The sequence below is a fragment of the Chiloscyllium plagiosum genome, chromosome 14 (assembly GCF_004010195.1).
Source record: "Chiloscyllium plagiosum isolate BGI_BamShark_2017 chromosome 14, ASM401019v2, whole genome shotgun sequence".
In the NCBI taxonomy this organism is placed as follows: domain Eukaryota; kingdom Metazoa; phylum Chordata; class Chondrichthyes; order Orectolobiformes; family Hemiscylliidae; genus Chiloscyllium; species Chiloscyllium plagiosum.
The window spans coordinates 52,001,883-52,017,139 of record NC_057723.1 but is presented as its reverse complement, the minus strand read 5'-3'; the positions used below and the strand labels follow the sequence as shown (position 1 = coordinate 52,017,139).

At 42.2% G+C, this 15,257-nt stretch overlaps 1 protein-coding gene across 2 annotated transcripts in view; it reads left to right on the top strand.

Moving 5' to 3' along the window:
* Window positions 1-498: 498 nt before the first annotated feature.
* The window catches only part of stk10 (serine/threonine kinase 10), a 110,888-nt gene continuing 96,129 nt past the window's right edge, over window positions 499-15,257 (top strand). For both annotated transcript variants that reach the window (XM_043703803.1, XM_043703802.1), the window contains exon 1: window positions 499-825. In XM_043703803.1, the coding sequence (XP_043559738.1) occupies window positions 670-825 (156 nt within the window). In that variant the 5' untranslated portion in view covers window positions 499-669. The remainder of the gene's footprint in view (window positions 826-15,257) is intronic.

The following is a 15,257-nucleotide window of genomic DNA, read 5'->3' as shown; positions in this document are numbered from 1 at the left end:
TGGAACAATTAAAGTGAAGAAGGGGTAGAGATAGACCAATGGGAACGGGTCTAGGACCGTAAATGGGGCGGGACAATGCCAGGACGGGCCGATGGGAGCGGGATAGAGCAGGGCCGGCCAATGGGGCGGGTGCACGGATGGGGCTTGCCAATGGGGGTGGCAATAGGGCAGGGACACGCTGATGGGGCGGGGATAGGGTGAGTCTGGCCAATGGGGACATAGGGCTGGGGCTGGCCGATGGGGCGGGGATAGAATAAGGTTTGGCCAATAGGGACCGGGTTAGGGCTGGGACAGGCCGATGGGGCGGAGATAGGATACGTTCAGGCCAATGGGGGTGGAGATAGGGCAGAGATGGGACATTGGGGGCGGGGACAAGACAGGGACGGGCCAATGGGTTGCGGAAGCCGGGGCTGACGGTTGTGAGCGGGAGGGAGGCGGCAGGTGGACCGAGCTGTAGTTTGAGCCTCTGGGGGAGTTGCTGTGTGTGTGACCGGGACCTGGGAGAAGCGGAGTCCGGAGTCCGGAGTGATGCGCTGTTCCAAGTGACTGGGGTGAGGAGCCAGCCGCCTCCGGGGGAGCTGTAGCCGGGCTCGGGTGGCTTCCTGTCCATTCCACAGCCCGCTACCCCACCCAGACACCGAGCCGGCGGGTCCTCCCCGCTCCGCAGATATGGCATTCGCCAACTTCAAGAAGATCCTGAGGCTCTCCACTTTTGAGAAGAAGAAGAACAAACAGTACGAGCACGTCCGGCGGGACTGCAACCCGGAGGAGAGCTGGCAAGTGATCGGGGAGCTGGGCGACGGCGCCTTCGGCAAGGTTTACAAGGTGAGGGCTGGGGGGGCGCTCTCTCTCTCTCTCCCAGCTCGGGGGGCTCTCTCTCTCTCTCTGTCTCACTCTGTGTCTCTCTGGGTCACCGCTTCCCCCTCCTGTCCCCTGCCCCGCTGTGGAGTTGGATCGAGCGGAGCCAGCAGCGCACCCTCACCGAGGTGTTTCTACACGTGTTTCTTTTCCGCGAAATGGGTCGGGTGTTAGTTTGGAAATGAGGGCGTTCTCGGGTTTTGTTTTATTTAAAAAAAATGTAGGACGGAACTGTTGATTTCTTTATCTCCACTCCTCTGCCTGACCGTTCCCTGGCGGAAATAAAAAGGAAACCTTTCTTTGTTCGTCCAGCGGCTTTTCACAGGGAGACCGGGGCATGTGCAAGAAGTTTTTGTTTTGGTCGCAGTGAGCACAGTGCAGCGGCGTTTTGCTGCTGATTTGCAGTTTGAGGTGTGGGGGAACTCCGGGCTTACACACTGTTATAAGCCCCGGAGTGGCTGAAATTCACCACATCTTAACGTAGCGAGGAATTTCTGCAACATTTTAACAAATACTGTAGAAATGAGTTCCAAAGCCCCAGGCCATTTTTGATGAAAAACTGAAAGTCTTGAGCTGTCATTTCAGGTTCATATCATATGCCTTGATCAATCCTATCAGTAACCAAATAGACCATCTGTTTTAATGTTTTGTTGTTCCTGTCTTAAAAGAGTGACCTGGAGAGTGTCTTGTTCTCTTTCTGTTTATTGTCTGCTATTAGTCTTTAGATTTCTACTGTCCAGCAGTTGTCTTCACTACATTGGACCAGCTGGCCATATTTAAATTGATTAGCAATAAATGATAGGTTGCACTTTTTCAAAAGCTAGAGATCTATGCCATGTTTTCGATTCTCAACAACGTTAAATGAAATCCAGCATTGAATTCAAGCTCCTTTGACTGCAGTGCATGTTTTAATGCAGTATTGTTCAAGGTGCAATCTTTCAGATGCATTATTGAGGCCCACTTTTCACGGTGATTCAAATGATGTAAAGCCTCTCAAAACGCTATTCTTCCCTCGAAAGAGCCCCACAAATGGATCATTGCGTCTTTGTTTGCTGTGTAAACTAGCCGCTCAGCTTTCCTACGTGAGTGACTGAGTTTCAGAAGTTGTTAATTTTGTTTGAAGTACCTCTGACTATCCTGGAAACTTCATTCTTTACTTAAGTCTAAGTGACACTGGGTACTGGTGAATCCGTGGCTCCAGTACTCGTGTTAAACTGTTTTCCCAAGAATTTAAAGGCTTCATCTAAGTTGCAATGAAACAGCAGAGTCTAAGGTTGACCTCTGTCTCTCTGTCCCCTTTTTGTAAGATGACCCTATGGGTTGGGCAGCTGAGGATAGGATGTGGTTTTGCATCTCTTACTTCCCCATACAGTATTGTGAATTCATGGTCTATCATGTCATTAGCCAAAGAGCTGAGTTAATGTGGTTAAGCAGATACCAACACCAATGCAAATGCATTTTGACTATGAGATTTTGCATTGGTGTATTAAAACATGAGCACATAATGCATTTTTGGATTCTTTTTGCCCATTTGTTTTTGATCTGTTTTATTTTAAAATAAGTTGCTTTGCTAAAATAATGTAGAGGGGATTTGAGATGATTATCTTGGGTGGAGTAGTTTTCCTGACCTGTCCATGGAGTCGAAAGTTTGTAGATTTTTTTGAACAAGAAATATGTAAAGATATTGCGCACACTATACAAAATTGTATTTTAAGCTGTCGACTCAACGGAGCATATGTAGTAGGTTTTTGTGTAAGCAACTGATTGATTATGTTGGCTTTAGCATGTGTATTCCTGCATGTAATTGAACCTGCAATAAAGGTTTCTTCCATTGACATTGGGGAAATTTTGACTATTCGTTGGAACTAAGAGTAGAGTTATTAGAAACTGCATGTTGCATAACCATTTGAGAACGGAATGACTTTATCAATTTACGATATACTTAAGCATAACAGGTAAAAACTGCTCTGTATGGTTTTCATAGATCCACTGTTTCAAAAGGATTGGTCTGTCAAGCACCTTTCTTATCCTTGATCAGAGTCAAAAATCCACGACACCAGGTTACAGCCCAACTGGTTTATTTGAAACCACAAGCTTTTGGAGCCCCTCTCTTTGAGGTAGTGGTGTTGTGTGATTTTTGACTTTGTCCACTCCAGTCCAACATTGGCACCGCCACATTCTTGATCAGGAGAAGGTGTCGATCATGAGTGCTTACTCTAGACTTTGAGAGCTTTTGGGTTTGGGATGTTTTTGTCATCCTGATCTGATTTCTATACACCTGCAGAGTGACTAGTGAAGATTAACAGGTCCCTGATGGTGCCCCTTCACTTTGGGAAAGGTTGCTGTGTGCCACAGTGTGTGCTCTCTGAAGGATTGGTGCTGTTGTACGGGAACTGCTGCTCAGGGGCGGCTTCATCCGACAACGAAGCTGCACTGGCTGACACAGGAGTGTGCTGGGTAATGCCAGAGGAATTGTCAGGGAGGATGTCAATTAATATTTAGAATGTAGTCTAAATCATATTGGTCCTGACTCCAATTGAAAGCTTAGTGGTTCAAGCATGTAGTAGGCTTGCAGGGGAACTGACCCACTCCATCTGAAACTTGGTATTGCATAATGAAGGAGGCTCTGGTGTAATGTCCCAGAATCTAAGGTATCTTAGGGAAATTTCCTTGTGTCCTTCAAATGGTGAGGGGACATTTGTTCCCAATGTGGATAATGTCTGACAGTGTAGGACCCCTTAGTAGGGAATCTTTCTGTCTCTCTTTTTTGACAGAGGCGGGGGGTGGTCTGGGAAGGTGCATACTGTAGTATTATGAAACAGGATAAGTAGGTTCACTGGGTGCCAAACCGCATGCAGTTTTTGTGGCTTGGATGAAACTGTTTCAAAATTATTTGGTGTTCAACTGGGCAGCCCGTGTCTAGTTTTTCTTTTGAAGGGTTGCTTTTAAATTTTTGGTTTGCATTTCAACCACATGTTCTTGATCTATGGGCACTGCGTGCAGAGGGGCGGACAGGTGAAAGAGCTTCCTTCTAGGTTTGCTCCCGCGCCTTGATAAACTGACCACCAAGAAGTGAAAGCAGCAGGCCTTGGAGAAAGGGTCATAGTGCACAGCTCTTTCTGTGGTTGTATGTGTACTTGTGTGCAAATCAAAAAGGGGCAAGTGCTGTTCATTACCTTGGTGCGTCATTACCCTGGATAATAACTCAAATGTGATTTTGCTACCTTTCTGGTCAGGTTCTTGTCCGTTTCTGTTGTTCTTTTTCACAGTACCACACTAGGGCTGGTCTAACTTGATTCCTTTTTTGCTTAAGAGAATGAAAACACAGGATCTGGCCCAGTGGTAGTGTCCCTACCTCAGGCTAGAGTCCTGAGTTCAATTCCCATCTCCTCCAGAGGGTTGTCATAGCATGTCTGAGCAGCTTGAAAATAGCTGTAAAACACCAGGTGGTTAGAAATGATCTGTTGGCTGTGCTTCTGCTTGGAATGGCATGTTGAATTCAGATGAACTCAAAACATGTTCGCTCAGAAGGCAGCAAACGATTGAACTGATGTTTCATTCAAATTGCAGTTTGGCTCACTATTGCATGTTTATTTTACTGAAGAGTGCTTGAAGCATGGAAGTCAGTGGATGGGGCTAAGTATATGGCACAACAGGTGTGAACATAAAAGCTTTAAATAATTGAGCTATATTTACCTATTCATAGTGAGGTCTGCTATTCCAGCGAGCCTTTGTTTTATCCAGATATACTGCTAAGATTAGTAATGAACTCTGCTTTCTTCAGTTGATCACAATGTTACTATCAATTAGTAATTTTGATATTAAGATTATCTTCATTATCTTGCTTCACTGTTATATGTTTGAGTGTCACCAATCACAAAATGTCATATTTCTCAGTATCCCTTAACCAAGCAGGTCAGTTTTCATTTTAGTGTCGGCTCATCTATGGAGTCAGTGAGGGTAAGGGTGAATACAGCACACACCTTAAGCTGTTGATCTCCCAATACTGATGCATGGATCACTCCTGCAGGTTACTGGAAGAGCAGAAGTGGAAGTGCTTCAGGCTCTCTGACTTTATTCCTGATGAAGGGCTTTTGCCCGAAACATCGATTTCACTGCTCCTTGGATGCTGCCTGAACTGCTGTGCTCTTCCAGCACCACTAATCCAGAATCTGGTTTCCAGCATCTGAGATCATTGTTTTTACCAGCTTTTGTGTTCAGTCCAGTGTGGTCTAAAGCAATTCATGTCTGCCTCATTGTTGCATTGGCTGAGATTATCTAACTTGGCATAATGGTCTCTTTGAGTTTGTTATTGAATTGGATTGCATGGACAGAGAAGACGTGGTGCAGAGAAGACCATGGAGGCCTAGCGAGCAGAGAATTATTTTCGTAACCTATACTTTTGGACTTGAGTCTGATTTTGAAATGGGTTGAAGATGGAAGAAGACAAGCAGTTGTGGTACACTTGTTCTTAAACAGGCCCAGAACATGCAGAGAGATGCTAATTGTACTTTGAGCATTATTGTCAAAACAGTAGAATACAAATTAAAGGAAGCAATGATCAAATTTTATAGGAATTTGGTCTGGCCACATCTTTAAATAATGCTAAGAAACAAGTGCTATAGTAGTGCAGATTTATATCCAGTGCCAAAGGTTGATCTAGCCTGGAAACGATGGATGGACTTGAACTGTTCAGTTTCTGAAAACAAAAGTCAGCTGACAGGTCAAAGAAGTATGAGCCCAGAATATCACTTGGGTTTAAATTGTGCGTGTGTGCGCATAGAACTGGAGACACAAGTTCAAATGTGTAAAGGATAATTCTAGGACTGATTCGTGAAAGTTCTTCAGAGTGTGCCTCCTGAGGGGGCAATGGAAGCAATATGTTGGGATTATGTAAAAGAAAAGTGGATGCTAAATGGATGACGATATGCTGGATGGTCTTTCTCCTTTGTAAACATCTAGAGATATTTAAGTGTTATTAAGTATCACTTTCCCACCAAAATAATGTGTGAATATCTTGTGTAGCATTAATGCAGTGATTGCAGCAATTCGTATGACATTCTAGCTGTGTACAGTGCAGGTTATTCTTGACTGTTTTCGAACTTGTGGATTCACATTCCCACTATTGTGAGTTTAAATTTTGTATTAATATTTTTAAAATACAGCAATACTTGCCTAAAGTTCCTCTGTTGGAGTGCTGTATGTAGTTTTAGGGTCCACACTAGAGAGAAGGTACAGTAGAAATTCAGTTAAAACATTGCTTTGTCCAAATAATTTGGAGCAGAAACCTAGACAGTAGAAGCTATTATGCAGAAGGTTATGAAAGTCTAAAATGAACTTCTGCAGTAAGTGATAAACCTTTCAGACCACCGTTTCATTTATGTGGCTGAAGTAATACAGCACATTTCATTTACGCATGTCCACAGTATCCAGAGGTAATTTGCATTTTAGTGCTTGGATGCTCGTGTTCCTGTTGAGGTGGACATAATAGAAAACGTTCATTTTTGAAACTTTGACAGTAACCTAATAACTTTGAATGAGGGAAGTTGTTTGCTTTTGAGATGGATTGCAAATCTAGTTCCGTTGAAGTTGATTGAGTCCAATACAAAACAATAGTTCACGTTTGTCTGTCATGTTCTTTTATCCTAATGTCCTCTGATCTACTCTTCTGCATTCCTACAATGCTGATTGAAGATTCAGGTTTGAACTTTGTGTTGCATCATATGAGCTCCTATACTAAATTGAACTTTGGCTAACTTTAAATAGATCCAAATAGGATTCTTAAACTAAATCTTAAAATTATTAAATTTATCATACCATCATGGGTAGAAATATGTTGACAGTGCACTTTACCAGAACGTTTCTAGAGATGAGTTACAGTTGGTGGATAGGCTGGAGAAGACAGGATTGCACTTTCTAGAGAGAATCGAAAGCTGTGGGGAGATTTGACAAGCCTTTCTTTAGTCCCTGAAATGTTCCTTATTTTGGAGTAAACATCATGAAAGTGTGTGAATTTAAAGTAATTATTTTTTAAAAACAGGCAATTTGTAGAGAGAAGTTTCATTAAAAAACTAATGAGTGGTCAGAAGTTGTGGAGAAGAGTTATTACTCACATTTTGGAATACATTACCTGATGGGGTTGTGAATGCAGATTTAAAGTAACCGTCAACCTTAAAAAAAAAAAGTGCAGGAAATGAATGGGGTAAAAAGTGAGACTAACTGGTTTGATTTTGGAAAATACCGGCACAAAATCAGTGGATTGAATAGCCTTATCTATTGTCTTTCTCGTGTATGTGGCTTAATTCTCATATTGACAGTAAGGTCAATACAAAGTGATTTTTACAAAAAAAAGTTCTTTCATTTTGTGCCAAGCATCTGTTTATTGAGAGTATGGTGAAGAGAAACAATTTTTTGTTTGCAGTACGAGTTGTTCTGTGTGGCGGGTGTGCATTGAATCTGCACCACAGATTATCCATTCACAACTAGTCCTCTGTTTGCATGTGGAGTTTATAAGTGTTGAAGTTGTAATTAACACTTATCAAAAAGACTATCAGTATTAAGTATCTTGCCCGTGCCTTCAATGAAGCAAACACTATCCGAACAGTAGCTATTTAAATGTGTTTAATGAAAAGACTTTTATAGGTTATTTGATAAACCAGTGTCAGATAACTTGGATCCAATTACTGCTTTGTGCATGTCACTCATGGTGTTGAATTAACTGCGGATCAACGTAAGTAGACTAAATTCTTCAATTCCTGTTGTTAATTTGTAGCTACAACTTGAAAGTGCTTTCAAGTTTAAAATCTTCAGACATCTTGCTTTAGTTTGTTTCAAAACTGAATTGAAACAGATTGATCCAACAGGGGGTGTCCAGCAGCATTTAAATAATCTGCACAATCAGTATGAAATAGGTTGAGAGTTGTTGTTTCTGTGATTTCGCAAGTGAGTGACTGAGCTATCCAAGGTTGGATTTTCTTCAGCTAACGGCCCTCCCAGGACCGTGAATTGTGGGGGTGGTAACTTGGGTAATTTGAACTGCATAGTATGTGGACTGTTTTAGCATCCAGCAATGGATTGGTATGTAAAGAAGTCCCAATCAGTTGCTTGGTGGAATGTTTGCTGGCGTTCACTCTCTTGGTTCACCGATGAAAGAGTTCCCATTATACTGGATGTCGTTTCTTAAAAAAAAAAATCAAACTCCTGTAATTGCCAGTCAGGCATGACCCACACTGGACAGATGATGACACCCCACTTCATAATGATGCACCTCTAGGTTGACTGCAAAAATCGCAAAGCACAACCTGCTAACTCACCAAGTGGTGCACTCTATTTCAACTCTCTGGACCTTCAACTGCTGGAGGATGGGCCAGGGAAGATGTGCTGTCTAGCTCCATTAGTGGAACATTAGGAACAGCTCAAATCTGATTCTGGCTGTCCAGCCAGAACATTGCTAAAAGCTGAACTCCTGCCCTGATAGATCATTCCTGGTGACATCACAACTGGTAAAGTTTCCATTTTCCCAGAGGACAATAGCGTTGCTCTCTCATTAGATAGAGCTATCTGTTGGTGAGTTTAACCAGAGTGTCACGATGCTTCAGGCGAATGGTGACATTGAGAAGGTGTGGGGCTTTCATGGTGATCTCAGCTAGTACAGGAATTGAATGCACTCTGTTGGCAGAGCTCTGCATTACAAATTAGCCATCCAGCTAACTTAGCTAACCAACCTCCAGACATCTCCATCATTCACATAGAGTCAGATGTACAGCATTGAAACAGACCATCCAGTCAACTCCTCCATGCTAGTCGGATATCCTAAAGTAATCTAGCCCTATTTACCTGCATTTGGTCCATTTTACTCCAAACTCTTCCTATTCATATACCTGCCCAGATGTCTTTTAAATGTTTTAATTGTACCAGCCTTCTCCACTTCCTCTGGCAGTTCATTCTATGCACACACCAGCTTCTGCAGGGAAAAGTTGCCCCTTAGAACCCTTTTAAATCTTTTCCCCCCTCATCATAAACCTATGCCATCTAGTTTTGGACTCCCCCTGGGGAAAAGGCTATGGCTATTCACCTTTACATATGCCCTTAATGACTTTTTAAGCCCCTAAGACCACCACCAAGCCTCCTATGCTACACGGAAATAGGTCCCAGTATTTCCAGCCTTTCCTTATAACTCAAAGCCCTCCAGTCCCAGTGACATTCTGGTAAATCTTTTTTGCACCCTTTTTGGTTCAATAATATCCTTCCTATACCAGTCCAGTCTCTCTTGCCAGACCAGAAAGGAAATTGTGATGTAAATTGCAATTTATCCAATACTGCATGTCAATCCAGCATTTTGACAAGAGAGGCAGTGGAAAGGTAAAGCTGGGTGGTAACAATGTAAATATGGAAGTTTACTTTAATCGTTTGCAGCTAATGGTGCCAAAGAACAGGGGATAGATATGGCCAAAGGTTTTTGGGGAGCTCCAGAAATAAAAGTAAGAGAAAAGAAACTTCCTGGAGATTGTCCAGATAATTGTTGAACAGTGGAGTAGTAGCATTGGAGAAAGTCCCAGAGAATGGCACTTGTGACTCCGAGTATTTTCAGTGTGGAAACATGATTGGAAAGGTTCAAACGTGGAACTGCAGAGGGAAAAAAATCAAAATTTGACAAAGATTGGAAACATTAGAGGTGGGGCTGTAGTTTGGGCTTTTTAATATATAAAGGAAGAAGAGGATGACAGCTATTTTGAAAGGTATGGGCTTGTTCCTGAAGATAGGGCATCATTATCAAGTGGTATACAGGCCAAGAATGGAGTGAGTGGTCAGCAGTTCAGTGGCACAGAGTCAAAGAGGCAAGGAAAGACTCTTATGGACAAGGTAAGTTCAGCGATATAAAACTAAAAGGTTTGCTCGATGTACAAGCAAACCTACTTCAGAAAACATTGGCAAAACAGCTGATCACTTTGCTAATTTAGATAATGCTCTCTAAGAATATCTCTGAGCATAACACCAGTACATTCCCCCAAGGCAGACTCACTGTTAACAACTGCTTCCCATTACCTTATAAGCATATGCACTCCATCAGCTAATGACTCATAACATGAGAACTTGACTGTTTTATGGGTTCATAATCAAAATGCACTGAAACACAGCATCTCAGAATAACTTTGTCACCAACTGCTAACACAGAACAAAGACTTCTCGTGCTCTGATTAAAGCATTGTAATTTGTGGCAGTCTGCAGCAACTAATACAATGATCAGAAGAATGTGGAGGCATTGGAGAGGGTATAGAAAGAGTTTACCAGGATGTTGGTGTGGTTTGGAGGGTATTAGCCATGAGATTGGACAAGCTTGGCCAGTTTTCACTTGAATGAAGGATGAGGAGTGACTGGACAGAAATTTACAAAACTGGGAGGCATGGATAAAATGGATAGCCAAAATCTATTTTCCAAGATTAGAAATGTCAATTATTAAGGGATATTTGGGGTAAGGTTTAAAAGTGATATGGGAGGCAATTTCTTTTTTACACAAAGGGTGGCGGGTACCTGGAATACGCTGCCAGAGGTGGAGGTGGCAGATACAATAGCAACATTTAAGAGGCATCTTGACAGATGCATGGACCTGCCGTAATGTGGACGTGCTGGTGCTGGACTGGGCTGGATAAGTCAGAAGTCACATGACCCTAGGTTATGGTCCAACTGGTTTATTTGAAATCGCAAGCTTCCGGAGTACTGCTCCTTTGTCAGGTGAATTGCCATGGCGGGGTATTGAGTGATATTGACTTTGAACAAATATCATGTTAGGAAGAACTACTTGATGAAAAAGGGTTCACCAGAATAAAATAAAGGGGTGCAATTCTAATTGTGCACACAATCATCAGTATAACTGGTTCCCAACCCCACCATTTCGAGAAATGGAGATATGAAGTTAGGTGTTGGCCTTGAGGAAATGACAGGCAGCACAAAATGAGAGGGGTTATTGAACCAACAAAACTAATGCCATATTATGCCAATACATAAGTAGCAAATTTAAAACAAAATGAAAAAGGTGCCAAGGTCCCCTGAGGAACATTGTAAAGTAAAAGTGAGCTACAAATCATTGAAAGATGATGTTAACACAGATGACGAAAAGCTTAGTCAAGCAAGAGATATTAGAAAGCATCTTGAAGGCAGATGCACAGACAGGAATTCCAGGGCCTTTATGATCAATGTTATAGCCATCAATTCTGCAACAATAAACTTGGGAATGCTCAACAGTCCAGAATAGGAAGAAACCTCTGGTTCTGTGGGAATCTAAAGACCGGAAGGGGCGAGGTGATGAAGCGTTTGAAAACCAGAATGAGCATTTTAAATCGAGGCATGCTTATTCAGGAGTCAATATAGACTGCAGCCACAGTGATAGGTAACTGATCTTAGTAAAGACAACAGACAAATTTTGCATGACCTCAAGTGTACAGATATTAGAATGCATTATGGCATGTAGGACTTACAAGACAAGCATACTATGTGCAACAATAAGGTACAAACAGTCTTAATAATTAGCAAACATTAATTCCAGATATTCAGATCTGAAAATGTTACACACTTCAAATAATCAAGCATGATGTGAACTACTTGTGGGTCTCAAGATAAATACAATGTCAGAAAAACATTTTCTTTCCAAATGAAATATTTTAAAAGTAGGAAAATTATTTACCATTTCAAACCTGGAATATATATTAATTGGAGGAGAAAGTGAGGGCTGCAGATGCTGGAGATCAGAAGAAGGGCTTATGCCCGAAACGTTGACTCTCCTGTTCCTTGGATGCTGCCTGACCTGCGCCTTTCCAGCAACACATTTTCAGCAATATATATTAATTGTCAAACTAAGAAAATCACTTTTTGAGCCGATTCAACATACACCCAAGTACTTCACTCGTGTGCATAACACAGAGCAAATTATTTTTAAAAAAAATCTTTGCAATATTTTCCAAACCAGCAGCTCCAATAATCTATTATGATTATTTAAGGAAGAACTTTGGAGCAAGCATTCTGGGAGTAAATTCAATTAGACTAGGTAGGTTTTTTGCTTGATACCATAGCTGGGAATTAAGAAAACTACTGGAAGACTGTCACTTTAAAATGTGTTGAATACTTGCTTAGGACCAATTCTATAAGACTCAGTTGCTGTTTTCATCATATTGAAATGGCTCTTTTGCTTCAATTACATAACTAAGCAAACAGTTATTGTTGAATGATGAAGGTAAACTTCAACCGCTTCAAGTGACACTGACCTTATAGGGGTTACAAAATCATGAGGGGCATGGATAGGGTGAATAGATAAGCTCCTTTCAACAGGGTAGGGGAGTAAAAAACTAGAGGGCATAGCTATAGGGCGATAGGAGAAAGATTTAAAAGGGACCTGAGGGGCAATCTTTTCTCTCATGGAGCGGTGCGTGGATGGAACCAGCTGCCAGAGGAAGTGATAGTTCCTGGTAATATGACAACATGTAAAAGGCATTTGAGCAAGAACATGGATAGGAAGAGTTAGAGGGATATGTAGGCAAATAGGACTAGTTCAGTTTAAGATAAGGATGAGTTGGACTGAAGGGCCTGTATCTGTGTTGTCTGACCTGAGGTCTAAAGTCACTGGAGTTAAGAAGAATGAGGGGATAATCTCATAGAACTCTACGCGTAAAGGATGTTCCCAAAGGCTCTGGAATCCTGAACCAGGGGACTAAGGATATGGGCTGAAAATGCGTTGCTGGAAAAGCGCAGCAGGTCAGGCAGCATCCAGGGAACAGGAGAATCGATGTTTCGGGCATAAGCCCTTCTTCAGGAATGAGGAAAGTTTGTCCAGCAGGCTAAGATAAAAGGTAGGGAGGAGGGACTTGGGGGAGGGGCGTCGGAAATGTGATAGGTGGAAAGAGGTCAAGGTGAGGGTGATAGGCGAGACTGGGGTGCGGGGGGAGAGGTGGGGAAGAAGATTGCAGGTTAGGAAGGCGGTGCTGAGTTCGATGGATTTGACTGAGACAAGGTGGGAGGAGGGGAAATGAAATTTTCAGCTCTGATCTCCAGCATCTGCAGACCTCACTTTCTCCTAGCCATAGTGAAGCCACACAGTGTCTAACTCAATGACTCGTCTCTGGTAAATACGAACGTTGTTGATCTCCTCTTGTGTTGAAATCAGAAACAGACATGAAGGTGACAATTGGAAGCCACCCACCCTGCACTGAGACTGAAGCCAGCCGTCTCTGGTTTGATGTTTTCAAGAAAGACCTTTATATCTGCGATGGGAAGATTTGGGTGTCAATCTTACAAGGTAATGCAACAATATCATTAAGGTAGAGATGGATTGTTTGTAGTGCCACCCCTCAGTGAAGTTGTTAATGAATAAATAGAATACATAAAGAAAGAAAGTCACATTTGTATGAACCTCAGCAAGGCTCATTACGGTCAATGAAATTTTTTTTACTCAGCCAATGAAACAGGGCACAATAAGCTCCCACAAACAGCAATATGATAGTTGCCAAGTGACCTGCTTTTGCAATGTTGATTGGTCAGGACTCCAGGGTTAACTCCCTTACTATTCTTTAAAATTGTGCTATGGTATCTTCTCCCTCCACTTGAGAGGATAGAATCATAGAATCCCTACAGTGTGGAAACAGGCCCTTCAGCTCAACAAATCCACACCAATCTTCTGAAGATCCATTCCCCTATCCTATTATCCTATACTTACCCGTGACTAATGCACCTAACCTGAACATTATGACAATTTAGCATGACCAGTTCACGTACCCTGCATGTCTTTGGATTGTGGGAGGAAACCTGAGCACCCAGAGGAAACCCACACAGACATGGGGAGAATGTACTGTCGCCCAACGGTAGAATCAAATGCAATACCCTGGTGCTGTGAGACAGCAGTGCTAACCACTGAGCTACCATGCCAGATAGATGCGACCGGCATAGCTGGGGCCCATGCGGGTGCCCGTGGCTACTCCTTTCGTTTGGAGGAAGTGGGAGGATTAAGGATATGGGGTTAAGAATGTGTATAGGTATAAGCAAATAGGAAAAGAGTTGAGCTCTGAGTTTTGTGAAACAAGTGGTTCAGCTGAGTATGACTCCAATCAGATAAAACGTGCAGCTAACAATGGGGTGCTGGAGGCAAGGGTAATGGGTTAACAAGATGGAAAAACATTCATTATGTCGGGCAATTGGAAGCATTCAGTATGTATGGTCAGTTTAACAAGGTGAGAAGTATTGTGTGAAGCCAGTTAAGGTGAGGAATATTCATTGTGTAACAGTAGATGGCTTAATCTTTACTGTTAAGGCTCACTGATTGTAATGGTCACCCAATCAATATATATGTTGACTTATCTGGATGCTCATTAAGAAACTGCTGTTTGAGAGAGAAGACTGTGAACTCATGTCCCTGTGCACATGGGCAATTGTTCTGTCTCCCTCCAGGGGCCTGGAATAAAGATGAGGGGGAGGGTTAAGTAGGTAGGAATGGGATGACAGGGTAACCTATTAGGACTGAGATGAAGAGAAATTTCTTCACCCAGACTGCGATGAACCTGTGGAAATTCTCTGCCACAGAAAAGCAGTTTAGATCAAGACATTTTTTTCAAAGTAGAGTTAATATAGTTCTTGGGGCTAAAGAGTATAAGGCAAAGCAGGAATATATGAATTGAATAGTGTACTCCTCCTATTTTCTGTGTTTAAAATTCAGAAAGAATTAAACCACTTTTAGCCCTTAGCACAAACTTGCTATTTTTGGAACTGATTCCATTCCCGTTATGGTCACGTTGGGAACTGCATTGTAACCACTTTCCTATTTGCAGATCCTCTTACACTTACGAAGAACGCTTACCTTCCCTATCATTATATCTACATATTCTGCTCATTTAAGACTATTAATCCAGAAGTGCAGGCAATGTTCTGGGAATCCTGGTTCAAATCCTGCCATGGCAAATGTTGGAATCTGAATTCAGTGGTCATCTGGAAAGATCATGAAACTGTTGTTGGTTGTCAGGAAAATCCCATCTGGTTCACTAATGTCCTTCAGGGAAGGAAATCTGACACCCTTGCCTATATGTGACTGTAGACCTGCAGCATTACGGTTGACTCTCAACTGCCCTCTGGGCAAATTAGGGATCGGCAATAAATACTGGCCTGGCCAGTGATGTCCATGTCCTGTGAATGAACAGCAAAGAAAAACTAGAAACGCTAGTAAACCAAATTTTTTTTTTCAACAAGATTCAACAGTTTCATAGTCACCGTTATTTATTTAGAGAACTAGCTGTTTTCAATCTAGCTGATTGTTCTTTTATTGAAACTGTACATAATCTGCACTTCAGTTATTCCAATGCCCCCTTGTTCTCCAGAAATTCCAGTTCATGAAAAGCTCTTGACTACATTCCATCTCCCCCCCC